The sequence below is a fragment of the Caloenas nicobarica genome, chromosome 5 (assembly GCF_036013445.1).
Source record: "Caloenas nicobarica isolate bCalNic1 chromosome 5, bCalNic1.hap1, whole genome shotgun sequence".
Taxonomy (NCBI): domain Eukaryota; kingdom Metazoa; phylum Chordata; class Aves; order Columbiformes; family Columbidae; genus Caloenas; species Caloenas nicobarica.
The window spans coordinates 68,203,754-68,231,032 of record NC_088249.1 but is presented as its reverse complement, the minus strand read 5'-3'; the positions used below and the strand labels follow the sequence as shown (position 1 = coordinate 68,231,032).

The 27,279-nt window shown below is 52.6% G+C and overlaps 1 protein-coding gene across 2 annotated transcripts in view; it reads right to left on the bottom strand.

Moving 5' to 3' along the window:
• IGHMBP2 (immunoglobulin mu DNA binding protein 2) overlaps nt 1-27,279 on the bottom strand; it is a 29,695-nt gene extending 2,416 nt beyond the window's left edge. Inside the window, exons 1-13 of one of the 2 annotated variants that reach the window (XM_065635887.1) lie at nt 27,177-27,279; nt 25,551-25,720; nt 24,531-24,723; nt 23,717-23,814; nt 17,304-17,467; nt 16,427-16,627; nt 13,243-13,390; nt 11,252-11,426; nt 6,192-6,374; nt 4,012-4,130; nt 3,271-3,365; nt 2,871-2,994; nt 12-812 (exon numbers count right to left, since the gene is read on the bottom strand). In XM_065635887.1, coding sequence (XP_065491959.1) covers nt 12-812; nt 2,871-2,994; nt 3,271-3,365; nt 4,012-4,130; nt 6,192-6,374; nt 11,252-11,426; nt 13,243-13,390; nt 16,427-16,627; nt 17,304-17,467; nt 23,717-23,814; nt 24,531-24,723; nt 25,551-25,720; nt 27,177-27,250 — 2,545 coding nt within the window. In that variant the 5' untranslated portion in view covers nt 27,251-27,279. The remainder of the gene's footprint in view (nt 1-11; nt 813-2,870; nt 2,995-3,270; nt 3,366-4,011; nt 4,131-6,191; nt 6,375-11,251; nt 11,427-13,242; nt 13,391-16,426; nt 16,628-17,303; nt 17,468-23,716; nt 23,815-24,530; nt 24,724-25,550; nt 25,721-27,176) is intronic. The other variant, XM_065635886.1, reaches the window with a different exon arrangement.

Here is a 27,279-nt window from a genome sequence, read left to right as displayed (position 1 = left end):
GACTGACCCACCTTTGGCTTCGCTTTTGTCTTTTTTCCTGCTGCTGGCCTTCCCGCTGGGCTCCTGAGCCTTCCTCGCCGCCTCCTCCCGCTTGGCTTTCTCCCTCTGGACCCTCTCCAGGTGCAGGGTTTTCAGCTCCATGTTCCCCTTGCTGCTCCCTCCCTGCTCGGCAGGGACAGATGTGTCCCCATCGTGATGCTGTGGCTGGGGAGGGGGCGGCTGCTGGCAGGGGGCAGCGGGCAGCGAGGGCTCGGCCGGTTTCTTGCGAACACTGACGTAGCGCTCCTTCCCCTCCCCAGTGCTGCCGTGCTGCAGCCCATGCTCCTCTGCCATCAGGTGAACCAGCAGCCGGTCATGAGCATTAAGGCTCGGGGGGAAGTCCAGTTGCGTCTCGCTGCTCGCCAGGAACGCCACCAGCATGGCCGTGAGTCTGTCCGCGCCGTCCTTTGTCCCTGGGCTCTCTCTCCCCGGGCTGCTTGTGCTGGGGGACGAACGCGTTTCTGGCTGCTGACAGGTCGGTTTGGTCGCTGTGGCTTTGGGTTTCCTGCTGGGTTTGGGAACAGGCGCGGCGGGGGGCTTGGCGCCTCGCTGCCGCTCGCCCCGGCCCTCCTGGGCATAGTTTTCGGGCGGGAGGTCGTCGAGGTACTCGAAGGCTGTGCGCACCTCCCCGTGCTGGCCAAAATAATCCACCAGCCGCTGCAGGAAGGGCTGGTTGCTCACGGTGCGCGTGTCGCAGATGATGGCCACGTGGCGCCGGGCGCGGGTCACCGCCACGTTTATCCGCCGGTCCTCTGCCAGGAAGCCGACCTCACCTGCAGGAGAGAACCTGGGGCTCAGGGAGCGGGCTGGCTCCAGGGCTACAGCTGGCCCAAACGATCAGGGGGTGCTTGGCTGCAAGGTGGGAATTGGCGTTTACTGGGCACCAGTCCCTGACTCACGCTGTTCCCTTCACCCTTCTGGTGGCCAGAGCTGCTCCCTCCCGGCTGCGCAGGGACAGATGTGTACCTGTCGGGATGCTGCGGCTGGGGAGGGGGCAGCTGCTCCCCCTCGGCCCCCAGGTCGGCAGGAGCACGGAGGGAACACAGAGAGGAGACGCATTTTCCTGGGTGGCCCACGACACAAGATCAGGCTGGGACCTGGGAGCAAATGCAGCACAGAGCAGTGTGGAAGAGGCTCACCTTGCGTGGAGAGGAACCGCAGGGAAGGAAATAGACCCTGGCCTACACAACAGACAGACCCTGGTCTATACAGCTGCCCCACCTGCCCCAGACTCTGGCTGAGTTCCCAGTCCCAGCCGTCCTGGCGGCTCTGCAGGGTCTGCTCCTGTCGCTGGCTGTTTTCTCAAAGCCAAGCGGTGAGAATCAGCAAATGCCAGGATGACTCAGGAGCAGCCAGCGACAGGGGAGCATGGGCGGCTGCTGAGCTCCCAGCTCCAGGGATACAGAGGAGCCCAGTCAGGGAGGCATTAAGGTCTGTGTTCCGCTCTGCCGTGGCTGTGCGGCCCCGTTTGCGCTGCCTTTGAGGCACGGGCTGCGGGCGATCCCCTTTCTGTGCTTAGAGAACCATTCCCAGGTTCTCTGATGAGGTTTCACCTGATTGCACGGGCAAGATCAACTGCTCCAGCCCAGCAAGAGGGTTTCCTGTGGGATGGCGAATGGCTGCAGAGGGACGGGCGCTGCTGGGCATGGCCCTGGCCCCTGCAGAGCAGAGAAATGCAGCTGCAGAAGGGGTATGGATTTTTCCTCAGGGTCTGTGAGGGTGTAACATCATCTCTCGTGCCTCCCACAGACCAGAGCCTGCCCAGACACCGCGAGAAGCCGCCTCGTGCCCCAGGAAAGTGACTGATCCCTGCGGCACATCCGAGCTCTGGCTGGTGGCCGTGTGCGGGCAGGGGACAGGGGACACGTGGCTCCAGCCAGGACACCAGCTCCCACCAAACACAGGCGAGGTGAGTCACTCCTCAGTGAGGACTATTCCTAGTCCTGGCCCACCTCTGTTCTCCCCCAGCGCTGCTTTTCTTGCTCTAGGCTGTCTTAGAAAGAAGGTCCTCCTCCTTCCACTCATCCTTTCCCCTTTTCCTTCCTGACACCAGTTCTCCCAGCACAGACACAGCGTTTTGTCTCCAGCAGCAGAGGCAGCGTGGGAAGGGACGTGTCCCACCGCGGGCTGGAAAGGACAGTGACCGCGCACAGGAGAGCGGTGGGCACGGTGGGTCATGGTCTTGCTCCTGCCTGCGCTCGAGCTGGCTCCAAAAACCCTCCAGCGTGACCAATGACTCCACTGAGGGAGCCTCACGGCTCCAGGGCAGCAGCTTTTTTCCAGTTATTAACTTTCGCTGCAGCTGCTGATAGGAAAGAACTTGATTTTCTGCTCTAGATTTTGCTCCCAAAAGAAGCATTTTCTGTGCGTGACTGGTAATACCAGCTCCTGCTTGCTTTCTTTGGGGAAGTGACCCAAAATGGGCTCCAAACACAAGCAATAACCCTTCTAAATTTTCACCTTTCGCAGTTAAGTGCTCAGCACTCCAGTAAATGTGGTGCTAAACGTGTGACATTCTTAGGACCCAGTTTAAATAATTTCCGAGGCCTCGAAAACTGAGAAACCCTCAAACTAAGCAGTCCTGGCTTCCTCTTTACCTGCTGCCTGGCACGGGAGCCTTCATCTGTAATGCCGACAGCAAATATATTCGGTCATTAAAAAAAAAAAGGCTGACAAGGAAGGTTCTTGCCAGTAAATTCCTTCAGAGTGCTGGAGACCATCAGAAGTGCAATTAAACCGCAGCTCTTGGCAACACGATGAGCGAGCTGGGAGCAATCCCGCGGTTCCCGTTCCCCTCCCGTTCCGGGGTGACTCCAGCAGCCAGCGCTCACCTCTGCGGTTGGACCTCACCAGCGACAGGATCACCGCCTCCTTCTCCCGGCCCTGGAAACCGTCCACCGACTTGATTTCTAGTTCTGGGTACCTGTGGCAAAGCTGCTCCCTTAGCATGTCCACCTGAAAAACATGCAATCAACATCTTTGAAAGAAAAATGCAAGGTGAAAAGGAATAAAAGGCGCTGTTTTGGTGAGATCCCATCCTCTCAGACCCACAAGGACGAGTGCTTGCATCTGCTGAAGGTCAAGCACTGGGAGTGGAAAACACCCATCTAACATCTCGTTCCCCCACGGCCTCAAGCTGCTTTAACGTGGTCACGCTGGCCACAAACGATGATACGCTTGGGCTCTGCGTGTGTGCTGCACAAGAGAGGAGCTGCGGCAGGGTTGTCTCACCTGGAGGTTGTAGGGGGCCACGACAGCGATGTCCTGCGCCCGCACGCCAGCTCCCACCAGCGCCTGGACATGCAGAGCCACCAGCTGCACCTCCCCTGGGGCAGAGAGAGAGGGGTCGGGATGGGGACATCGCATATTAATCCAAGACATTAATGACAATCCAGGCAACAGATTATTTTTCTTCTGAAGTGAGACCCTAGACCTCACTAAAAATTCAGTTCTCTATGCTGCAACTGGAGAAACTCCACCTTTTCTCTCCATTCCAAGTCCCACATTTCTAAACCCCCGTGACTAAATAACCAAGCTCCATACTCGGATCTGTGTGCTCAGACCTCCCAGAGACCGCGCGTCGCCTGCACAAACAGCCAGCTATTCGGCACAGTGGCTGGTTCAGAGAGATCTAACCAGGACAAGTTAAATACAAATGTGAACTACTCCACCAGTTTATCGGCTGGACTGACTTTATCCTCTGTTTTGCAGCAAAGCACATGTATAAAGACCCAGACTCTGCAGTGTGCTGCTCCACAAGGCTGCCTCCCACATTCCAGGATTTAATTCCCCACTCTCCCCTTCGTGTCCTCGCTCCCCAGGGAGCGGGCAGTTGTGATTTGCTCTCCAAGGACGCTGCTCTGGAGGGGACATCTCGGGGACGTGGCTCAGCTGGTGCAGAGCCCAGCCCGTGGGAGCCCAAGCACCTCAGACAATCAATTCTGGCCAACAAAATTGTCCAAAGGATGGTACCTGGGTTCCCCTTAGACTGTTCATCTTCCTCGTCCAGCTCCAACAGCCCACAGCCAGCGGTGTCTATGAGCAACAGGGGAATTGCGGTCTCTTCAGTAGAGGTGACACCTGGCAGGTCCCTGCACAAGAGATTTGGGAAAGGACCAGTGAACAACACTGAAATTACAGCAAAGGGATGGAGAAAGGGCCAGTGGACAACACCAAAATTACAGCAAAGGGATGATGAGCTGTGGTGTTGCTCACTCCTCCCAGCAAGACCACAAGGACAGAGGGAAAACGGAGCTGGATGTTGGTGCCAAGGGCCGAGGCCGCAGCCCAGCAGCGGTGCCGTGCAGGTGACAGCGCAGGAGGACGGGCTCTGCGGGGGGAGAAGAACAACAGAAACTGAGAGCTGAGGTTCCCCACGGCTCTTCAGCCAGAGCTGAGAACCCGTTATTGCTCTGCACCACGGGACTGACAGTTAAACGCTCTCCCAAAATGCAAACGAAGAGCCGAGGGCTCCAGAGCGTGTCCTGGGGCAGCAGTGCTGGGAGGCAAGGGCACGGCGTGTGGGTGTCCGTGTCCCGCTGAAATGGCCTCAAACAGGAACGATCTGCTGGCCCAGGGAGATGTGGCAGCTGCGTTGTGGTTTTTGCGGTATTGAGAGGGAGGAGGAGCACCTGAAGTGTTCCCGGAGATGTGACAGCAGCGCTGTCGGGCAAGAGAAAAAGCGCAGTGCAAGGAACCACAGAGGAATTGGGGTTTCGTATAATTTCTATAGCTAAAGTTGCTGCATTAAAAAAAAAAAAAGAAACCATTTTTTAATACATCTACCTCTAAAGCTGCTAAAAAAAAATATTAATAAACCAGAATTGAATCCCCAAGGAAGTTGTCAGGTGAGTTGAGAGCCCAGGGAGAGAAGGGGCGATGGAGGGCAGAATGGAATGCCTGGAGATGGCAGGAGAGCTCTGAAACAACGTGTTACTGTACATGGGTACAAACCCCAGCGAGCTGCAACTCTGGAGAGTCTGCAAACGACGGGCAGCTGGCAAGCCATGGAAAGGAGGCTCACCTCACAAGACAGGCGGGGAGCGAGGGGAGAGGCAGCTTCCAGCTCAGGACCAGCCCAGCCGCAGCCGCTCCTCTACAGAACCCACCACACTCACCGTAAAATGACAGACGGAGGCACAAACGCGTATATAAATCAGGCAGGAGTCAGCCCAGCCTCCCTGTGTTCGCCGAGCCGCAGGCTCCGCTCCCAGCCTGCTGACACAAGCAGAACCCCGTGCTGGCTGCAGCGGGCCAGAGGAGCGTGCACCTAGTGCTGCTCACAAGCGGGGTTATTTTGAAACAAGTACAATAAAATGGCCTCTCTGGCTATCTCTGTCCAAACCTGCATCTGCTATGAAACTGAGAGATTCTAGGGGAATATCGGTTTGTCTGACTCCTAGATATTTGCATTTAAAAAAAAGTATCGCTAAGAATGCAAGAGCAGCACGCAGACAAGCACTGCGGTATTTTGTGGGTCTGCGAGTCCAACACAGAGAATTAATGTTTTCCCTTCCGCCTCCCAGAACTGCACTGACTGCAATCTTAAAAAGCGCCAATTATTGACAGTCACAGCGCATGTTGGCAAACAGCTGTCTGTCCCAGGCTGTGATGGAGATGAAATGCCAGTCCCTTCAGATAACCAAAGGAAAGGGAAACCACCACAGGCAAGGAACAGATCTGATGCCATCGGACCTGCCTCAGGCAGCAAAACTGCCTGAGCTGGAAAGGGAATTTTGCTTTCTAACCTTTCTGATATCAATGCTGGGATGAACGATGGGACACGCTGACCCTTGCAGTCATGGGGACACATGGGAACACAAAACCTGGTGTCCGGTCCTGCCCTCAGTGAGGGCTTGAGAGAGAACAGAGGTTTGCCCGCTGCAGGTCGGGCCTCCCTGGATGCAAGGGGATTGGACTTTTTGCTTATCACACCAAAGAAGGAAACAGAAGAGAACTCTTCCTTAGTGTTACATGGGAGAAAGGACAAGCCCCCTCAGTTAATGTTTCCTCGATGAAACAAAGGATGAAACAGAACTGCTCTGGCAGGGCCGGGAGGAATGGCAAACCCCACCGCGGGGAGGGACAAACCCTGTGCGTGGCGGGACGCGGGGGACACCTCTGCTCCGGCACCCGAGGAGCCGCTCCCTTACCTGAGCAGGTGCTGGGCCACCGAGGGGTGCGCGCTGAGGTGGCCGCCGTACATCTCGCAGGAGGCCCAGCGCATGATGTCCTGGTGCATGCGATACTGCACCTGCAGCATGCGCACCGCGCGCGGCCCGTACCGCTCCGACAGCCGCTCCAGCAGGCTGAGCGACAGCCCCGCCGCAGCCGCCCTGCAGGAGAAGCTGGTCAGGAGAGGGGCCGGCTGGCTGCTCCGGGGGGATGAACCCTCTTTTGGGGGTCACTCAGCATCCCCTCGCTGCAGCCGCAGCCCAGGTCAGCCAGCCTGGCCTGCAGCACCCGATGCTCCCACCCACATCTGCTCAGCAATGAGCGAGGGTGCCCAAGATCTCTGCTTGGGGAAACAGCTCCCAGCCAAAAACCTCTTAACACGCAGCCTCATCCCGTCACCACCCGTAGCCCCACTGCTCGTACCAGGCTCCGGACACCGTGGCTGGTACCGCAAGCTCGGCATTGGAACCGCCTGGTGCAGGAGTTCAGAGCGCGGCCCCAGCCCGGAACGCTCGGTGTCAGCACGGCCAGACCTGGCTCGTGTTCCAGCGAGACGCCGCTCAAGTGCTCTCATTCCTCTCTGGCCACCTGCCCCAGCCGAAAGCACTAATGCATCTCAGCGCTTATTGCTTTATCACCCATTAAGAAAACCAACACTCTGTTGCTCCTGACAAAGGTCCTGTGATTATAGCTGTGACACAAATTAATAAAGCTCCTAATGAAATAAGTCTTTCAGGAGCCTAATTGCTTTCTCTTCAGCATACAGAAAGGGTTCGTTAGAAGCATTGCCTAATGGCTCTGTCTGAGGAAGAAGAATCACTGTACTTTGATGTTACATTTTGAGCATTCTGAAGCACAAAAAGCTTTTTCATACTGTGAGTCCAGTGCCTTGTACAAGACTGTGGTTTGCAGTGAGGGTTCTGATTGCTACCAGCACACAGTGTACAAGCGCGCTGATGATGGAATGACAGAGAACAACTTGGGAAAACAATTTTGGTCGAGGTGCAGGAGCACAGCACACACCCAATTACCGCCGTGGGGAGCATCGCGTTGCTACGTGGCACCATGGCAAGCGGCTGGTTTGCTGTGCTGGCCAGCCCTGTCACAGTGGCAACGGGGCGCTGGGTAAACATAACGAGAGATTGCAAATTCACTAAAACTGACGGAGAGAAAACGGAGGGTAGATCTTTCCGAGAAGTAGAGTCTCATTAGCCCTCCTTGCTAAATCACAGAATGCAGCACACAGGGAAAAAACGGGTCATAAACGCTGAAAGGACACACCGCAGGAGTTTGGAGACGGCGCTGCATTTGCAAAGGCTGGTGTGATGTTAGCAAGTGTTGAACAGCACGTACAGGCACCGCAGCCAGGAGGGCTGGAGGTTCGCAATAAGGATGTTGTGCTTTACACAACAGAGGTTTCCAGCTGTGCTGCACGTTGTGCTGCTGATCGTGAACCGTGGGGAGGTTGTTCACGAAGCCTTTGCAGCTCCCCAGCCCCAGCGCTGCTCCTGGTGTGCACAGATGTACTTAGAGAGCTCCGTATGATCCAGATGTACCCACAGAGCTCCTTGTGATCCAGAGGTACCTACAGAGCTCCTTGTGATCCAGATCTACCCACAGAGCTCCTTGTGATCCAGACGTACCCACAGAGCTCCTTGTGATCCGGGTGTACCCACAGAGCTCCTCGTGATCCAGATGTACCTACGCCGTTCCTGGCCTTCGCTACTGGCGGGTAAGTCACTTCAGGTAACTCAAGTGACAGGTGAGGGATGCCAAAATCAAGATGCTCCCAAGTCTGCAAGGGCTGCAGGACACTCAGCAGCTGAGCAGCCACAGGTCCCTCCATCTGCTGCCGTCCTGCACTCCCCTCCCTCGGCTCGCAGATTCTCGCAAATCTCAGAGCAAGCCTGAAACTGATTTTCATGCAGAACTGGCAGGAAAACCCTGGTGTTAACAACAAATATTTTGATGTGGTTTTTTGTAATGATATACAGTAAAGCAGGGGGGGCATTAAACCTCACAGCAAGCCTCAGAAATAGTGCTCTCCCATACAGGAACAGCTCCCACCGCAGGGATCGCCATGAGGTTATATGTTGAATTAATAATGAGGATATTAAACTGCTTGTGAATACTTCACCTGCTAATAACTTCCCTATTATTTTACTGTGCAATTAATTCCTACAAGGCATTTGCCATGGCTGGGAAGTCTTTCAGCAGAAACCCATCCAGCACGGACAAGCCAGCAGTGAAGGTGCTGTGAGGTGTGTGGGGATGCCCTCTGCCTCCGGAGAGAACACTGGCCACAGAAAAGAGCAAGAACGGGGAGCATCCCTCAGCCTGCCCACCCAAACTCCCTGAGCCTCAAGTGGAAAAAAACCTGAAGGTGATAACTGAGAAATGCTGAATCCATGGAGGAAACGCAGAGAGCAAGGAGGTCGCTATGCCAGGCAGGGCCTGGGGAAGCCCAGCTGTCTGCTCCTGTTTGCAGTACAGCTCCTACAAAGCATCCAAGTGCTCCTATTTAACAAGCTGCCCACTTAAGCAGGACTGACTTCACAGACGATCCTTCTGCCAGCCCAGATTCATCCCAGCTAACTTTAGACCCTTCGCTGGGGCCCTGAAAATAGGAGTCCACCCACCGCGGGCCTGCTGTCATCAATGGAGGAGAGGGGAAGGTGGGCGGAAGGTTTGAGTCCTCTGCCTGAATCATCCCTGGAAATAGCTCATCCTTCTCCATTAACCAAAGAGGAGCTGGCAGGTGATTTGGCGCCTTAATTAGATCTCTGGAAATACCTAACAAGATGGAGGTGGAAGGAATTTGCCTTTGTGCCGCATCTCGCAGCACGTGAACACAGGGCTCTCCAGCGCCTGCTGTCCTCGCGTGGGGGACGGGGCTGGAAAAGGAAAGCTGAGCTGTGCCTCGTTCCACACAGCCAATGCTGCTGCTGGGGCAGCAATTAAAACAAGGGCAGAGTTCAGATCTGTGAGGAAAAGAGATAATCATTTTTAAAGGCGTTTATCTGAAAAGTAATGGGATTTCTCCAAACAAGTTGTTCTGATTGATCAAAATTTGGTTTGCGTTTAATGAGGAGGCTCTTGGGCCCAACTGCGCCAGCTGCTCCAGCGGGACCTCACTCACGTCCGCCCAGAGATCCAGGGGATCCCCCGCAGCGGGGTCCTACCGGGGGGAGTTTTTTGCTGCTGATTCCACCCTGAAATTAAAAGGACTGAACTGTACATTTCTTCTTGCCAGTAACCAGATAACTTGCTCCAAAACGTTGCTTGCACACCAGGTAAGGAGCTCGTCTCTACTGGGAATAGTTTTGTCATCCAACTTCAAATTGAACTAATTCTCTGCTGATGTGAGGCTCCAGCCATCCCTCGGCTCAGTGCAGATCACAGCTCCCCAGCCTTGCCCAGCCCTTTGGCTGCTGCCTGGAGGGAAAATTCCTTATTCCCAACTGACAGACGGGGAGAACCCAGGCAGAGCGCCCCACCTGCAAATGCACAGAAGGAACCAGCCGGACGGGCAGGGTGGGGGTTCAGGATGGGCCCTGTGCGGTTCAGCAGCCTCAGTGCTCCGCCAGACAGCAGAGCAGGGGGCTCATCACCTGCCGAGATCTGCAAAACTGCCCCCATTTGTGCATCTGATAACGGTCAAATGGGAAGATGACGCAGTGCCTTAAAGTTATTTGCATCGTCTCTTAGGCACCTGCTATGAGCCGCTGCCTCCCTTGGATTTTTCATTTCCCTTGTTCAAAATTCAAGAGAGATTATAGATATGTACCTTGCTCATTATCTGTTTTGGAAGCAGGAGAGAAAGTTTATTAAGTCAACCCTATTTCTCTGTTTCTGCACAGTAATGGTTCAGTAATTCCTGATCTAGAGCTCGATAAACATGCTCACGTTTATATTCTGAACTACCCAGCGGCTCCCCGGTCCTATGTGGAGTATCCCCCTGGAAGCACAGGCAATCTAAACCAGCCACAGATCTCTTCCACGCGCCAATTGTTCTGAATGCGCATCCTGTAGGTATTGTGAGGGTTCCTAACCCCTGTGGTGTGTGTGATAAGGCAGCATTGCGGCAGGCCAGCTCCCGCATTAATACCTTAAATACATGTGGTACTGCAGAAGCAGAATTTAATAAAGGGAAGAGAAGACTTCGACTAAACCAAGTATGAGCCTGAATTCACTCGAAAGAGCTGCAGTCAGCAGAGAGGAGGTGAACCAGGCGCCCTTCTTGCCAGGTGCAAAGAAACCTCATGTAGAAAAAACAGATTATCTTTCTTAATAACAAAGATTTTAAAGTTTATATACAAATACTGGTCAGTGAAACCAGAATTTGTGTCCCTGTTTTGTTCACTTTCTGTTTGCTTACCATTTTCCTAGTCTGCACAGCTGATGTGATTGTTTTAAACTGTTTTTGAACAACCCTTCTAACCACTCCGAAAATTACCCTGCATAACAGAGAGAAAACGAAGAATGCAGACACAGTGCTGCTAAGGAAGCAGAATTGAAAAAATACCTCTGCTGATGACAAGTCTCTTGGGAAGAATATCTGTTAAATACACACAATCTTGAGTAATCCAACAGTAGCATATAGCATAAGTATTCCTTCTCACTAAAGAGAAAACCCGAAGCAAACAACACAAGCTCGACGCCCGGAGTTCTTTGAAGCCGGGGCATGTTTCAGTGACTGACGGCAGGATGCAGACACGGACTGCAGCCCTGACTGACAGGAGGACACAGACACACAGACCGCAGCCCTGACTGACAGGACACAGGCTGCAGCCCGCAGTCCCCGCAGTCCCCGCAGTCCCTCTGTCTCAGCTGTGGATCTGCTGTTTCTCAGCAGTCCCTCCCTCACGCAGAGCCCTGGCAACCGGTGAAACGTAATCCTGACAGTGCGACCAAACCCAGCTCATGGGGGATACCAATAAATAACCCACGTGAAAGAAATATCTTGCCCCTTGAGGCATTTGGGAGCGTTCAGCTGTGTAAATGGCGGGAGGAGCCGTGGCCGCGAGCCGCTGCTTACCTGTGTGAGAGGATGGTGGGGGGCAGCTGGCGGTGGTCCCCAGCCAGCACGCAGCGGGGAGCGCGCAGCAGCGGGACCCAGCAGCTGGCCTCCAGCGCCTGCGCGCACTCGTCCAGCACCGCCAGCCCAAAGTGCTGCTCGGGGAGCAGCTTCAGCGGCCCGTCCAGGGAGGCACCTGCGAGAGAAGCGCACAGCTCAGCAGGGCAGCACGCAGCACCAACAGCCTGCGTTCAGAACAAACCGCACACGCTTTAACTGTGGTTGAAGGAGGCAGGTAAAAGAATGTCTCCTTGTCGAGATTTAGAAATTAGTCTTTGTAGTCCATCCCAAATACACAATACATTTATCTGTATATGCAGAATTGTTTTTGCCAATTTCTGTCTCTCCTTTTTTTGTCCCCTGGCATCTGGGCCCAAAAGCTTCCAAGTCTCTTTAAAAACAAGAGTGAAACCCAGATGCCAAACAGAACAATATGCTCCAATGCCTCACCTAGAGCAGGAGCAGAGCAAATGCACTAATGAACACCCACTTTCCTTCTGCCCTCCAATGCAAACAAAACTCTCCAACCAAAGCTGATTTCTGAGCTTCGCCTTGCCTGACACACCAAGGGACATGCCACGAGGGAAAGAGCAGCTGAGACCCCAGCTCCTCCGACCCCGGCTGCGCTGCTCTGTTCTGCGCAGCAAAAGGAAAAGGGAAAGCCCCAGACATTGTCATCAGACAGCTATGGCAAGGGCCGTTTTGTTAAATCAGACATCCGTTTGGAATGCCAGCCAAATAACCCTTACACAGGTCCTGCTGCAATCCAGACATGAACTGGTATTGATCCACATGTTGATCAGAACGGTGAATTTCAGAGGCATTAAAAATACCACTGCAATTCATCAGAAAAAGGGATGCAGAAGGAGGAGAGGAGGATTAGGAAGCCAGCATGCCAGACAAGGAGATTTTATTCAAGGCGCTTGCAAAAATGCTTTTTCAAAAGCTCCTGTGCTGTTGCTGTGTAGCTCTGCAGGCAGCTCTGATTGGGGCGATTCTGCTTCGCTGCTGTAAATCCTGCTGCCTCTCCCACTTTGCATCAGGTCAGATGTCACAGTTTGTCAACCGAGACACACTGTTTTCCTTTAAAACATTTTTTCCAGCCTATACGAATCAACTCTGGTAACAAGGGGCATATATCTTAAACCTGACTTTTCCAATTTTGCCCTGCTGAAGGTGGAAGGAACAGAACTAAGTAGAAAGGTTCTGTCTAAAAAAACTGTACCAATGTGGGTACAGCTGGTTTTCTTCCCTTCCAGCCCTGGAGCTCGGTTTGAGCTTATCAAACTGCCATTAGCTAAAGGCCACTGGTGTCCCCGTGTGCTGCCATGATCAAATCCTCTCTCCGCTGAACCTAGCAACAGAGCGCTCCGGCCTGCATGAATAACAACTCCCATCAAACTGCGTGATTTCAGACAAATACCAAGATTGCTTAACTGAGGAAAACACCAAATCCAAAGTCCTGGTTTGTCCACCACCACCGCAAGCCCCAGAGTCCCAGGCAAAATCACATCTGTTCAACACCACAGGCAGCACAAACCACCAGTTCTACTGGAAAAAGGAAACCTCCCCATTCTTTGAGGGAAAGTTAAAAGAAATGAGAGGCTGATTCCCAGCAAATAATGCACTGGAAGGATTTATCTTTACCCTTCACACCAGCGACTTGTGAATGCCCTGTGAGGTTCTTTTTTATGGCCTAAAACTATTGATGTTTCCCTTCAGCAAATAATCCCTGAGCAACCAAATCTGAAGATTACAAGTTGGCCCTGGGGAATTATACATGTGATCTAAAAAAGCACTTTAGCACGTGTTAAACTTTAAGCACTCGTGTTCCCCTTCCATGGCAGGGGAATTGCTTCCCTACATGTAGGATGCTGATGGCGAGCACAGGGTTTATATGTGACCCCTGGCAGGTGAGGGGAAGCACTGCAGAGCAGGAGAGGATCGCACACCTGTGTTCGTAGCGAGGACAACGCTGGCATGGGTCAGGGCTGCGGCCATCGCCGCTTCCTCTCGCTCCTTCAGCTCCTTCCTCAGTGCCTTAATCTCACTGAGGAAATGGCTCCGCTCTCCCTTGTCTTGAGCCTTTTTGGTTTTTGCCTACAAAATAGAAATATTGAGGTAGAATGAACTGCTTCTAGCCCTAGGGATATGTTCAGCTTCTCAGACAACCCCAGACCCTGGACGCAGCATGGCTTCTCGATGTCACCATGAGCCACCGGCTCACCACGATCAGCCCCACGGAACCTTGGTGCCTTTTCCCTCTCCCTGCCAGAAAGCCCCTTCCACAAGCCGTATTGCTTGAAGCATAGAGAGCATTTCTGTCTATGCAAAGATGAACTGCATCAACACAATGGCCAAGTCTATGCACCAGTCAAAGCACCTGGGCACAAAGCAGGGAGTGATGGATAATTACAATATATACAATTATAATGGTGATGAGGCGTAATGGGAAGCAGGGTTTTGTGCCGTTGCTGGGTGAGGAACCAGGACTCCCCGTCTCACTCTGCTCCATGGCTCAGGGGACACGGGGACCCTCTGGCTCCACCTGACCTTGCAGCAGGAGGATCCCTGAGCTCACCGCGCTGTGTCCAGCCACAGCAGCAGCTTTGTGTTTTTAAAAGGGCATCTCTGAGTTGCTGTAAATGATTCAGAGCAATATCTAGACAGGCTCATGCCTTATTTTAGCAGCGCCTGTTGAATGTATCTAACACATCACATCGTCAGCACTGGTTGCCAGTGCTTCCCCGGCTACAGCCCAGCAGCTACAAGACAAGAGCCAAGATATTGTCACTGTGAGTCACCTTGAGAGGGAAATTTGGATTATTTCTTTGGAGGTAATGCTGATGGCTTGAGAAAGCTGGGAGGACTGCAGACAGCAGCTTTTGTAAGCAGCCAAAACAATAAGAACTGATGGCTCCTATGATCATCCTCTCTATGGATGGATTCTCCAGTGTCTAACATGGTTCAGCTCATGTTTTCCCCAGGAAGGACATTCATGTGTATCACTCCTCTACTCAGCTACCTGTTGTGGTTAAACTTGTAGGTATTTAACACCTGTGAGACCTCTACGTGTCTGTCAAGGGCAGTCTAAGTTGGCTGATGGGCTCAGAAGCTACAGGGGAGGGATCGCAGACAGACACGCAGATAACATGATCACACAGGTGTCTTTTCCTTAGCTTGATGTAAAAGGACAGGGTGGGCGCCAGCCCTGACATTCATGGAGCTGATGGGACAAAGCGGATTAGCATCGACTTCCTCCCTGCTACAACCAGAGGAAGACGAGTGGGCAAAACTGCCAGTGCCAGTAGGGCTGACTTTCATGTCTGTTCTGCAAAAAAGATCTAGTTAGTAAATTAAAACCAGCAGCTGTTCTCTGGTGTTGGCTGGTGGCGTCCAGATCCAAACACCCAACTGACTCAGCTCTGAGGGCAGCTGAGGGCACAGGGAGCCCAGCCCAGAGGTGACACTGCACTGTCACTTGTCCCCAAGGATGGTGCTTGACACCCTGTAAGCCTGGGTGCCACTCACTTCTCGTTAGGGCTCTAATTGTCCTGACCTGCCTCGTTTGGGCTCCCACCCACCCACTCATTGGTCTGGGAGCTGCATTTAAGGCCAGACCTTGCTCCTGCAGGGTTTGGAACCTGGTCTTAGTGTTGTTCCTCAGCTGTCAGCCTTGTCACTGCGACCTGTCTGGGGACCAGGATGGACCCTGTTCTGCACCACCCTTCTTTATCAGGTACTTTGGGGGTTGGAGCCTGAACAGGTGAGGGAAGGAGACACAAAGGGGTAGAAAATGTGCAAAGAGAATGTGGGTTTTCATTTGTATTATTAGTTTTCCTGTGGCTGGAGGTAGTGGTGAAGGAGAGGAGTGAGAAGAGTCAAAATGTGGAGCAGACAAAGGAAGAAATTGTTGCAGGGGCAAGAAGGGGACATTGGAGGGAAGAAACTGAGGCAGGACGAGGGAAAGGTGGGCCAGGACCTGTTAGTTCTAAAGGCTTTGATTTCTCCCAAATTTCTCTTCTACTATGGGAAATCAGTGGTGGAAAAAAACCTCCTCCCAAAGAGCGGAACGTTCATGGAGCTGAAAACCATGTTTGGTCTGTGTCATTTAAAAATGGGCAGGACAATGGACTTGGCCAACACATGCAGGGGTGTGGAGATGCCCTCCTGCACCTCCGATGGAGACAGGAGCTCTCTCAAGCTGGACACGGCTGCAAACTGCCTGCTGGACAATGTGCCCCCACAACAGGGAAGGAAAAACAACCTAATTAGTATCAAAACCTATCATCTCAAGTAAAAGAGCTGCTCTGTAAATGAAATTGAAGAAAATCAGGTTGTGAAAGAGGAAATTAAGGATGCATTTTTACAGTGTGCTCTGCTTTCTACTTGAGGTGCCTGAGAGTGCGAGGGAGTGTCAGGACAGCCAGACTTCTTGTTAGGAAGTGAATTAAAGAGGCGAATGTTGCTCTCTGGTGAAGCTGATTGCACGAACAATGTCAGACAGATTATCTGGAGAGCAGGGCACTGCAGCACCTCCCCACGCAGCAGTAATGATGAGGATTTTGTCACTTCAATGAGGAATTCAGCAAGGAGGGGTTCTGCTGGTGGCAGGTCACTGCGGCAGCTCTCTGTGAGATGCCGTCTCCATTTCTAGAATCGCCAGGCTTGCGCCCCAGCTCCTTCCCTCCAAGGCCAGTTAAATGTCTCCCAGAGTAAATGGTGTGAATCCAGGCCATACACATCTCCAGCCACCACCGTTAGTCCCTGCACTAAGCTGGTTTTCCTTTCCTCTCCCCTGAAGTGGCCCTTCTGCTCCCGACTGACCACAGAGAGGCTCAATATTCCACCCCTGTTTGTATGCGGTTGGATCTGGATCGGGAACATCCCTGTGGGCTCACGGTGCCCTGAACCCACAAATGCCAGCTTGAACCTGGCTCACACAGGACTAGTCACTGTGACCTGCTTCTCGCCACTGATTTTGGGGCAACCGAGAGCACCTGGCTGCAGTGACTGTCCTCTAAGGACTCCCAAGCAGCAGTAGAGTTGGTCATTACTTTTGGAGACAAGCAGCTTGCCTGGGCAGCGGATCTAGAGAGCTGGGAACCCCCCTGGGCACCTGGCGGGGACACGTACGATGGCCTGGTCGATGTCCTTCCTGACGTCTGCCACGATGCGTGCGCTGTCACCGCGGGCCAGCACCGCGTCCAGGCAGTGCCGCTGGATGTGCGGCAGCAGGCGTGCGGGGTGGCCCAGCCGCAGCACGCGCACTCCCTGCCCCGCCAGCCGCTCCACCAGGTTGTCCACGGCCACGTTGGAGGGGGCGCAACACAGGACCTGCACGAGGAGAAAGCCAGGGCTCGGTACTGCCAAGGACAGCAAAACGCCAGAGAAACCGTGTCTGAGCAGGAAGATAGAGGGAGGAAGAACAAACTTATCTATGGGGAATAAACCTCTGACATCTCCGCAGCCTCCAGACACCAAAGGCAATTCTCGTCTTGCTCTGAAGCACGAGTGCCATTATGCCAAGGACACCATTGCCCTAGAACTGCACACAGACCTCCAATTCCTCCTGTTTGTTTCAAATGACAGGAAACAGACTGCCTTAGCTTACTGAACTATTTGCTATACTGCTTCTTATAGAACTTGCTTAGTAGAACTTGCTTAGTGTAACTTGCTTAGCATAAATAACGAAGTTTGCTTAGGCCACAAGCTGTGAACTTAAACCTTCTGCCTAGAAGTTGGTTCAAGCTAGAAGACAAAGGAGCTTTTGATCATCAGCAGGACCTGCATCCCTAGAGATGCAGGGTCTTCTACAAACAGCAACCCTGAGCTTTGGAGCTTCTACTTGTCCCTAATTTCAGCTGATGGGGAAACTCCTTGGTCCACGCAAGCCAAGCTGGACCCTCCTGTGTAGCACAGCTGGATCTGGTCCAGCTGCCGTGGAGCCCCATGGGTTTGCAAACCAAACCAAGGTGATCCCTGCCGTTCCCGTCCTGCCACCGCCGCTCACCTTGAGGCCTTGCTGCACAGCTTGCAGGATGATCTCCACCAGCGTCGTGGTCTTCCCGGTGCCAGGGGGCCCGTGGATGATGGCGAGCTCCCTCTGTGCCAGCGCAAAGGACACGGCTTCCCTCTGTGAGGCGTCCAGCGAGGTGTTGAAAAACTGCAGGGGCTCTGGGGAGACAAAAAGAGATTTCACTTGGAGCTCAGCCCTGCCTGGGTGCTTGCTGAGAGCCACACATCCATCCAAATGAGAGGCGCTCGGTAGCTGGCCTTGATCAATTTGATAACAAAAGAACATTCCTGGGGAGGAAGGCACACTGTGTACTGCCTGGGAGGCTAAAAGAGCCTGGACGGGTAAAAATGCAGCTTGTGATGCTTTCGAAATGAACTGGCTGCCCATCCTGCACCCGTGGCTTCCCCCCCCTCTCCTACCCTGCTGTTTGTAAGGAACAGGCAATCAGTTGTGAATAGGGCCAGTCTGTTCTGGAACTTTTCAGCATTTAAAGAGGCATTTCCTTGCTGTAACACCCATCGTGGGATGTCCTGGGTGTGGAGTGTGCTCTGGGTTTATTTTAAACGTGAGCCAGCACATCTAGTAAACCTTCAAGGAGGAACTAGTTGATCCTGCAAACGAATCGCTCCCATTCCAGTTAACAAGCCCAACACTGCACTAGTGAAAAAGCAGCAGGAAAAACTCCAGCACCTGTGAGCACAAAAGAGCAGCTCTGTGTTGTTCAACAATAACTGAAAAGGAAGGCAGGAAAAAAATACAAACTGGCAAAATATATATGATGAAAACTAAAATTAATTTGGGCTTTAATGATCGGAAATGCAAAAAGGCAAAAGAATATGCAAACTGCATTACAGAATTGGTTTCACTGCAGAAGACTTGCGTTCTCACAAGCTGCTTTTTTTACCTTTTTATCTAATTTAAACCCATATTTATTGTCATCCCCCATAATCCTGCTGCTAATCTCCTTGTTCATTATGGAAGTTAATTACAGCAGAGATGATGACTCATTACACTGAGGTTTACCGAAAATAATGTTCCCACAGAAGCTTATATAAGACAGATCTCTGGGCACCGTTCCCTGTTGGGTATCATGTGTTTTATCTCTGTCCTTGTGTTAAGTATGACTAAAAGTGTGGAAGTTTCTCCAGGTTTGAGGCAGGTTAACTCATGTGCAGCTCCCTTGTGGCCTCTGGCACTGAGTTTTAAAGCAGCATGACCAAGTGAGGTGTCTGGGTTAAACAAATAAGGTTGGTTACAAAGATGCTTGGTGAGGAAGAAAGAATGAGGACTAACGATGCTTTTTTCCTGTTACCCTGCCTCTTGCTTTGTTTGTGATTTCTGAGTTAGTGTGCTAATGACTAAGAGAAGACTGGGAAGCATCCCATGGGCTGGGGAAAAAGAAAGAATAGCTTAAAAACTGGAAGGCATTTCCCACAATGAGGAACAGCCGGGACGTAGGAGTCATTGATATTTCCTTCCTCAAGGAATGAGATCAGAAACTGGCTTTTCTTCACACGCTCGCACCCCCTCTTCCCTTTTAATCACACTGCCAAGAGCTGCTGTGTGGGCAGGCTGGGAATGTGGCTCTGCCTGGGCACACGCTGCTGAGGAGGAGGACGGAGCCTTCACGGGATGCTGGGGCTCCTCAACTCTTTCCATCTACCAGCTGGGCTCTGGGGATGCTCACCTGAAGAAATGCAGTTTACCCAGCCCAGCAGGGCTGGCCCGAGGGCTCTGCAGAAGCACCAGTTTGGAAGTGGCACAGGTGCTCCCAGGGGACACCCACTGACCCAGCTCCGGGGCACCAGCTCTGCCCCTGCCCAGGGTCTCCTCATGGCCTCTGACATGAGGTGTCACATCGCAGAGGGACAAGGAGCATTTAAGATTTTTTGCCAGTGCCTTGTCATGTTCACCAAACACGTGCCACGAAGCCAAGGAAGTTTTGGTTGAGCTCCCCAGTGCTCTGCCTGGGTCACCTTCCACTGGGGACACCCCTGCTGCTTAACTGGGCTTTTTCCCCTTCCTCATCTCTCTTTTCATGTGTCTTTTTACAGCAATGGGTATAATTAGCTTCAAGCCATGCCTCTTGTGCTCCAGGTGAGCCAGCCAGTGGCTGGGCACAGGGGTTCCTACACCAGGCACACAGGGAGAGCTGTGTTAGTGGTGTGCACAGGGCTGTACCTGCTGCAATGCACAAACTGATTTCTGCAAGAAAAGGGAATGTGTCCATTCAGCAAGCAGAGCAATGCTGGCCTCTGCTGGCAAGCCAAGCCTCTATACATCCACCACAACGTATGGGCACAAGGGCCCTGTGTACATGCTGTGAGCAGGGAAGGGTTTATTGGGTGAGGTCTCTGCTGTGGAAGCTCTGACTGTGTCTGGGCCAGGAGCGCAGGCTGAAGGGAAGAGCCAAGCAGAGCATTTCTTAGGGTTGGAATTCTGGGTTTTGCTCCCCAGAGAGTCTGACAAGAGCAGAAACCCTGTGCAGTTCAGAGTTTGCCTTTTGGAAAGCTGCTCCTCCCACTCGGTCCCTTCTGGAGGCAGCAAGGTGAGGGTTGGAGATGCTCTGTGGTGGGGACCAGTCCTGTCCTCAGCTGCAGATCCCACCCACCCACTGGCAACACCTTCACAGGCTCCTTTTTGCTGCTCCATAGGTTACTCTTCCCACAGCCTGTCTAGTGTTTCTGTGTTATGCCAAGGATATTTATTCTGAGTTGCATTTTTTTTTCCCAGTTACTGACAACATCTCACACAGGCCTGCTCCCCAAAAACGTGCTCAGGACACTGTTCCAGTGGGAGTCATCCTGTGCCTGTTACTACGAGGAGGGATTCATCTCCCAGCAGTGAGGAGGATATTCCTCACACTGTGAGGAAATCAGCACAGCAGGGACCCTGCCAGTTGTCAGGAGCTGGGCAAAAGGCCATGGAATGGTTTCTGTCATTATTACCCTTCTGTGATATTGATGTTGTTTTTAGTAAGCCAGTATCGTGTGCTGGTCAGATGCCAGCAGCCACTAACGACCTCAAAACCATGTTGTCATTGGCTTTATCAGACTCCTTGTCAACCTAATCGGTTGGCAACTGGATCTGGGCACCCTCCTGGGATGACACAGACTGTAATTTGGATCCTCCAGGCCTGGTGTTTGGCAGCCTGCACTCCCATGGTAACCCAGGCAGCTGCGATCTGCTCCTGAGAAGATCACAGTGCAGCACAGCAAAAAATAAGCAACTAAAAGCTGTTTGCCAGTTGGCCCCGAGGCTAATGTCCCTCTATTTGGCTATGCCCCAAAGATTCTGTGTAACCACCCTGTTAGAAAATAAAAACAGATGCTTTTCCCTTTTTTCTCCAGATTACAAGGTTCCATAGTGGGAAACAGCCACTAGTGGAGCAGAGGATGGCATTGGGACTCTGTTAGCTCTGCTGCTGGGTGGAGGAACCACATTTTGTGTTCTGTGTTTCAGTTCTGCACCGTGTGCTGCAGCCTGGGCACCTACAGCTGCATTCCTGGGGACACGAAGCCCCCCTCAGACTCGCTGTCCCTCTGTTGCCCTTTCAGCTCCCACCCCCATAGCACTGGCACCTCCTGACCAGTTTCTCACCAATTCAATATCAAGTCCCTACATGATTTATGAAAAGGCACAGTGGTATTAGAACCCACCTAAAACCCCTGAGATTCCCATGCTTGAAAAATGAGGCTTCTAATTTTTCTCCCCACATTTAAAAATTAGATTTCTGCTGCTGCACTTATCACTTGCTGGAGCCTCTTCTGCCCTTGGAGAACACCCTTGCACAACCAGGCACTGAGCAGGTACTTGTGATTCCCACTGACCCTCTTGCTTCTCGGTCTCCTGGTGATTTGGTTCTTCCCCACAGTTTGTACAAAAGATGGTGACAAATGCTTCCCCTCTAGGTATGGATCTCATCTGCTCTGGGCCTTCCTCTGGTGTCAGCACCGGCTTTTTCTCTGGGTGGGTGTTTATAGGGTCTGTCTTCTAGCCTTGGCTTTCTGGGCTTCTGACTGAAGTGGAGATGACACTGCACCCTGGAATGGCGCTGATACAGATGTGTGTCTAGACAGCCAGTTTTATGAGATGTACAGAACTTATTAACTCTGAGACTCCTGATGGGCTTGTCTGGAATGAGATAATGGATGAGACAAACACAGGGAAGTGTTTCCCTAGGAAACCAGGCTCAAAGATGCTTGGTCATGGAAGGAGGAGCAGCAGCCTGAAACGCTGTGAGGTTTTTCTGTTCTTCTGTGCCAGAGCACACACCTGGGAAAGACTTGCTGCGTTCTGCAGCCAGCCAACACATCTGTGGGTTTCTGTTCTCTGCAGGGACACGTCGTTGTGTCCTGCGGTGTGTGGGCACCCGGGGAGCTGCGTGTCCCACCATACGGGTGTACGAGCCAGGATTCTCCCAGCCAGCTGCTGGGTGCCCTCCCATCCCACTCACCTGAGACTGGCAGCTCAAGGCACTTTGCAGGACCTACTTAAAGTCATTATTATTTAATTCCTGGCCAGTATCACTTCTCTCCAGCTGGGGAGAAAGGAGCTATAAGTTGAGAAGGTACACAGAAGGCCTTTCCACCCTGCCACAGTGTTTTGCCGTTCTCAGGTGACCTGCTGCTCTCTCCTATCACATCTCTGTCTGCAGCTGAATGGTTCTATTAATCAGTATTCTCAGTGCTGCGAGAAGTAAAATTCACCTCTGGGCTCAGTTCGGCGCATCTGAGCAATTTGGTGAAAAGGAATTTTTCTTCATTAGAGAACCAGTTCTGCTACCACAGGGGAAATGCAGAGTTGAAGCTGTTACGAAAGTTAGTTCATGAAAATGTAATTCTTTATTATTAAAAACCTGAGTGCCCCAAGGTCCAGAGGTAGCCAAAAGGCTGAGAGGTTTGATTTGTGCTAAACTCAGTGCTTAGAACTACGGAGATAGGATTCATGCTAACATTACGTCTCCATCCATGGTATGTTTGATCAGAAATGTTGCCTGCAGGGGTGCTGAGGGGAAGGGAGCATGGCTCTGAAGCCTCTGCCTTCACTCCCCGAGTTTCACAGCCCAGCTGCTATTTTCTTTCTGCCAAGGGATAAACTCGTTAGCAGTCAGCGAGCACTCGGATATTCTGCCCATCAGAGCTTTGGTTTCCCCACGATTTCTGAAAGGGTAAGCTGTGTCATTTCATCTTTCATTTTTTCAAAGATTCACATAAAAATATTCGAGTGAAAGGGGATTCTACTTGTATGCAATTTTTTGACAGTTGTTGGTAAACAAGTTGTGAGGTTTTGAGTATTTGATTAAACCAAAGCAGCCTGCACATCTCCTGCTTGGCTGAACACAATGGGGTTGTAAAAATAAAAATACAAGTGTTTCCATGCTGTTTCAAGCTGCAGTAGTTCCACAGTCACTTCATTCCCAGGAAGACAGAGTTATTGGATTTTCAATACAGAAGCTGCGCTGGCAGTTTCTGACCTTTGAAGTTTATGGATGGGATTGGGGCAGGAAGCAAATCAGAAATGCCTCATAAACTAAACTGAATTTCAGACTCATGAATGTGTGCAAACAGATTCCCCCATCACAAATCCTGCCTGTTTTATGGCAGAATTCAGCTTTACTTGGCACACTCTGAGAAAAGTGAGCCTTAGCCAGCTAATGATGGTGATGACAAGAGTCTCAGCTGGGCAGCCCCAGAGATGGGACTGGGAGAGGAGCACAGTGCAGGAAATGCCTGCACGGTCATCGCCCAGGGCTCTGGCTCTTTGCCTCTGTCAGAGGTGACATGTGAAGAGATGAGCATCCCTGAACTGGGCAGGGACAGAGGGCAGAGCCCTTACCTGTGGGTAGGGAAATTCAGGCTTCACTGTTTGCTCTGCAGAGCAAAGATTTCCTGCCCTTTTCCCACCGGAACTTTCCATTTCTTTGCACTGGGTTCAAGCTGGAACACAAGAGGTTCCACTTAAATTTGAGAAGAAACTTCTTCTCAGTGAGGGTGACGGAACACTGGAACAGGCTGCCCAGGGAGGTTGTGGAGTCGTCTTCTCTGGAGACATTCAAAACCCACGTGGACGCCTTCCTGTGTAACCTCATCTGGGTGTTCCTGCTCTGGCAGGGGGATCGGACTAGATAATCTTTTGAGGTCCCTTCCAATCCCTAACTTTCTGTGATTCTGTGAAAACCTGCACAGGAGCAGCAACATTGCTGCTCTCACCAGACCACCCAACAAAGCTCCACCCCTGCAGAACTCTCAGCTGCACATACCCAGCCAGACTAAAACCAGCAGGAGGCTCAGTGCATGTGCATGACTCTGAAGGTTCCAGGGGCTCTGACCTTAAACTGCAGAAAATTTCTCTAGAAAGAACCTGCCATTGGTCTGGTACAAAATTGTACAGAGAAGCATCCTTACTTGTCTCGCTGAATGCACTTGGCTCGGCAGAAAAGAAGAGGACGTCGATGAGGTGAGAGGCTGGACCCCCGCGATACTGCTTCAGCGTGTGGAGAGCTCTGGGAAGAAGGAAACAGGCAGGTTACGCACAGCAAGAATTCCTTCAGAGATCCCTGCACACCTCGGGGCCCTGTGACAGGAGACTGTGGGCACAGATTGAACTCCTCAAAGCTGAAAAGCGTTATTCCACAATAGGCTAATTCTGTTGAATTGCTGCATCCCCCACAGATGCTCACACATCCCTTGTGCTGGCCAGGCTTCCACTTCCCGCGATTATTCCAGTGTGATATGGTCAGACCTTGTGCCGGGCCTTTTCAGCGCATTAATTCAGCACAGAGCTATTACATTCTCCTGCCAGGGTGGAAAAGGCTCGACACAGAATCCAGTGAGTACCAGAGGGGATACCAGACAGGACCAAGAGAGCAGCTGAGCATGGGATGAGGGGTGGAGAGGAAGAGGGACAGACAAGACCACACCAGCCAGCGGGGTAGATAAATTCAGGCTGTTGTGATGCTGCAGCACAACACATCCAATTGAGAGACCTCGGTACAGGTTCCTTGGCAGCCAGCAGAAAAAGAAAGGCACCCTCAAAAGGTGGGTACCTCCCTGAAGTGGAGCTGCCAGAGGAGTCAGAAGAACAAGATAGGAAAGGAGAGAAACGAAGCCCAGTGAAGTAGACTCAGGTCTGGCTCAGAAGAGCTTTTCCAGAATAAATGTGGCAATTTTCTACTGGCTTTTGTGCTCCTGAGGTGAGCTGCAACCCTGCAGTCCTTACTTCTTCAGCCGGTTGTAGGTGACATCATTGGCAAGCTTCAGTAGGCGGTACGAGCTCTCGTGGTCCAGGCTCAGCACGTTGTCCCCAGAGTCCTCGAAGGCCACGGTCACTGCTTTGGAGGTGACTCGTGTCACGATGCCAGTGGAGAGCGGGTCCCTGCGGTCAGCTGAATTGTAAAGGCCCACAATGTCCCCTGCAAGAGAAGTTACAAGAGAGAGCGTGAGGTGTGGCAAACGTTTTGAAAAGCAGCAATTCTGGGGAGAGCAGCCACCCAATGCAGACCAGCGCTGGCAGCAGGACCAGCCGCAGCCCTGGCACCATGTTCCTGCCACGGGCAGCCTGTGTCAGGCCTGTACCACAGGAGAATGTCCTCGTAGGTGACAAAGCAAAAGGACAACGAGTGGTGAGAAGACACCCGACAGCAGGTAACCAGCTACCTTCAGAGCTGCTGGCACCGCAGGACTCGGGGTGGGGACCAGCCATGCTCCCCACAGCCAGAGCTGCTCAGAAAGCCCATGTGCTTTCACGCAGACTTCAGAAGAAACCAGCTTCTGAGCTCTCGCACAAACCATTTTACATCCATTTCAGTTTTTAATAGCAGCCAAGGAGCCTGCACACTAGTATGTACCTCCCAGGTGACTGCTAGCTGCCAGCCAGCAGGATCAAGAAAGACCAGAGAATGTTAAGGACATGCTACAGCTTTTCACAGTCCCTGTGAGATGACAAAAGAGTCAAAGTTTTTAATGATAAGAGACCAGAGCTTTGTTTTCATGGATTCAGAAGAAAGCAAGCCAACTCTTTGATCACCGGCACTATTTCCTGGTGCAACACACGTGTCCATAACAAGTTGAGGGAAAAAGAGGCTGTTTTCCTCTATGCTTATCCTGTAGCCATAACCTTTTCTCCCGTTTTTTGCATCAACTCCTCAGTCTTCACAAACGTTACAACACAAAGATGTCAAGAAGATGACACTAGCTAGCTCTTGTTTACCCGCTTTGCACCGACAGGTATGTCACTCACCGGGCCCAAAGCTGTTGTAGGGCAGCTCGGCTTCCGAGTCATGTTTTCTGGGCTGAAACGTCACGAGCAGCCGCCCGTAGAGGCCGGTTCTCTGGCTGGCAGGCTGGAGTTTGAGCAAGCAGACGCCCCTGCGCTGCAGCTCCTTCAGGGAGACGCTCTCCTGCCATGCCCTGGGAACACACACCAGCGTGAACACCATTTGCTTGGACTGAGGCTGAGATTCAAAGCTTCAGGTGACAAAAAAGATGAGGGGGAGATGGAAAAGAAGGTGGGGGATGATGGCAAACAGACCCCAGCTTGTTGAACTGTTGGCTTATGTGATCATTTTGCAGTGATGTAACTGGATCAGCTTCCACAGGCCTGTTTTGGGAAACGGGGCAATTCTCATGCAGCCTGGAGCAAAGGTAACACCCGTTTCTCCATGTTTTCTACTCTCCTGCCTGGGGGTGAAGAGGAAGGACCTGCCCAGTTACCCACACCCCATAACCCAGGAGAGAACAACCTGGATTTTCTCCTATCACATGTAAGTGCTAAAATGGAAGATGTGCCATTTTTCAGGTGAGGTTGTGCTAACTTCCGACAAACCCCCTGCAGGTGGTTGCTTTGCAGACTGACATTTGGGGCCATAGTCAACTGTCTCACTTGGTGGGGGGGCAGATTGTATGGATCAAAATAAAAAAGCAAATCCCCCAGGTTTATTCTCCTTAGGCCCTCAGTTCAGCTTGTTGCCTGTAGGCTGGTCTGTGGGGAGCTGAAGTGTCAGGGAACTTCAGGCAGCCCTGGGTGGCCTCATCCTGCCCCTCACCACCCTCTGTCCTCAGGGCTGGGTGAGAAGTGGGGGTACCTGCACCCCGACACAGCCCCATGCAACCCGGGCAGACCAGGGGATCCCTTGCCCCCTCTGGCACAAGGGATCCACCGGAGTCGGGTGGGATTCAGTGTCAGCTCCAGCCCCAGCAGTGTGGGGTGGGGGAGAAGAGGAGCCCTGGGGTGCTGCTGGCATGAGCTGGGACCTATAGGTGACAGCAGGCCCTAAAGAGGGATTCCCACAGGGTGAGCTGGTGCTGTGCGGTGAGTCCAGCACAGTCCCCATAGGTGAGAGCAGCTGGCTATACAGGGGTGAGCACAGCAGGGTCTCCTCTGGGGGACAGCATGTTCCCCACAGGTGACAGGAGGGTCCTATAGCAGTGAGTCAGCAGGTTTCCCATAGGTGACAGCAGCTCCCTGAGGTTTATCTGTCTGTCAGGGTTTCCTGTAGGTGACATAGGGTCTTCCATAGGTGACTACAGGCCCCAGGGGAGGGTCCACCAGGCTTCCTATGGGTGACAGGAGGCCCTATGGGGTGCCAGCAGGTCTCTGAGATTTATGTTTCTGTCAGGGTCTCCCCCAGATGACAGCAGGTCCCTAAGAGGTTTATATTTCTATCAGGGTCTCCCCAGGTGCCAGCAGGTCCCTGAGGTTTATCTGCTGTCAGGGTTTCCCACAGGTCCTTGAGGTGTACGTTTCTGTCAGGGTCTCCCGCAGGCCCCAGGGGAGGGTCCATCGGGGTCTCCCGCAGGCCCCAGGGGGTGCCAGCAGCGTCTCCCGCAGGTCCCCCCGCAGGTGCCCGCGGGCTCGGGCCGGTACCTGCTCTGGGCCAGCTCGGCCTCCCGCTCCTCCCGCAGCAGCTCCAACTGCCGCTCCGCCGCCTCCGCCGCCATGGCCCCGCCGTCACTTCCGCTTCCGGGCC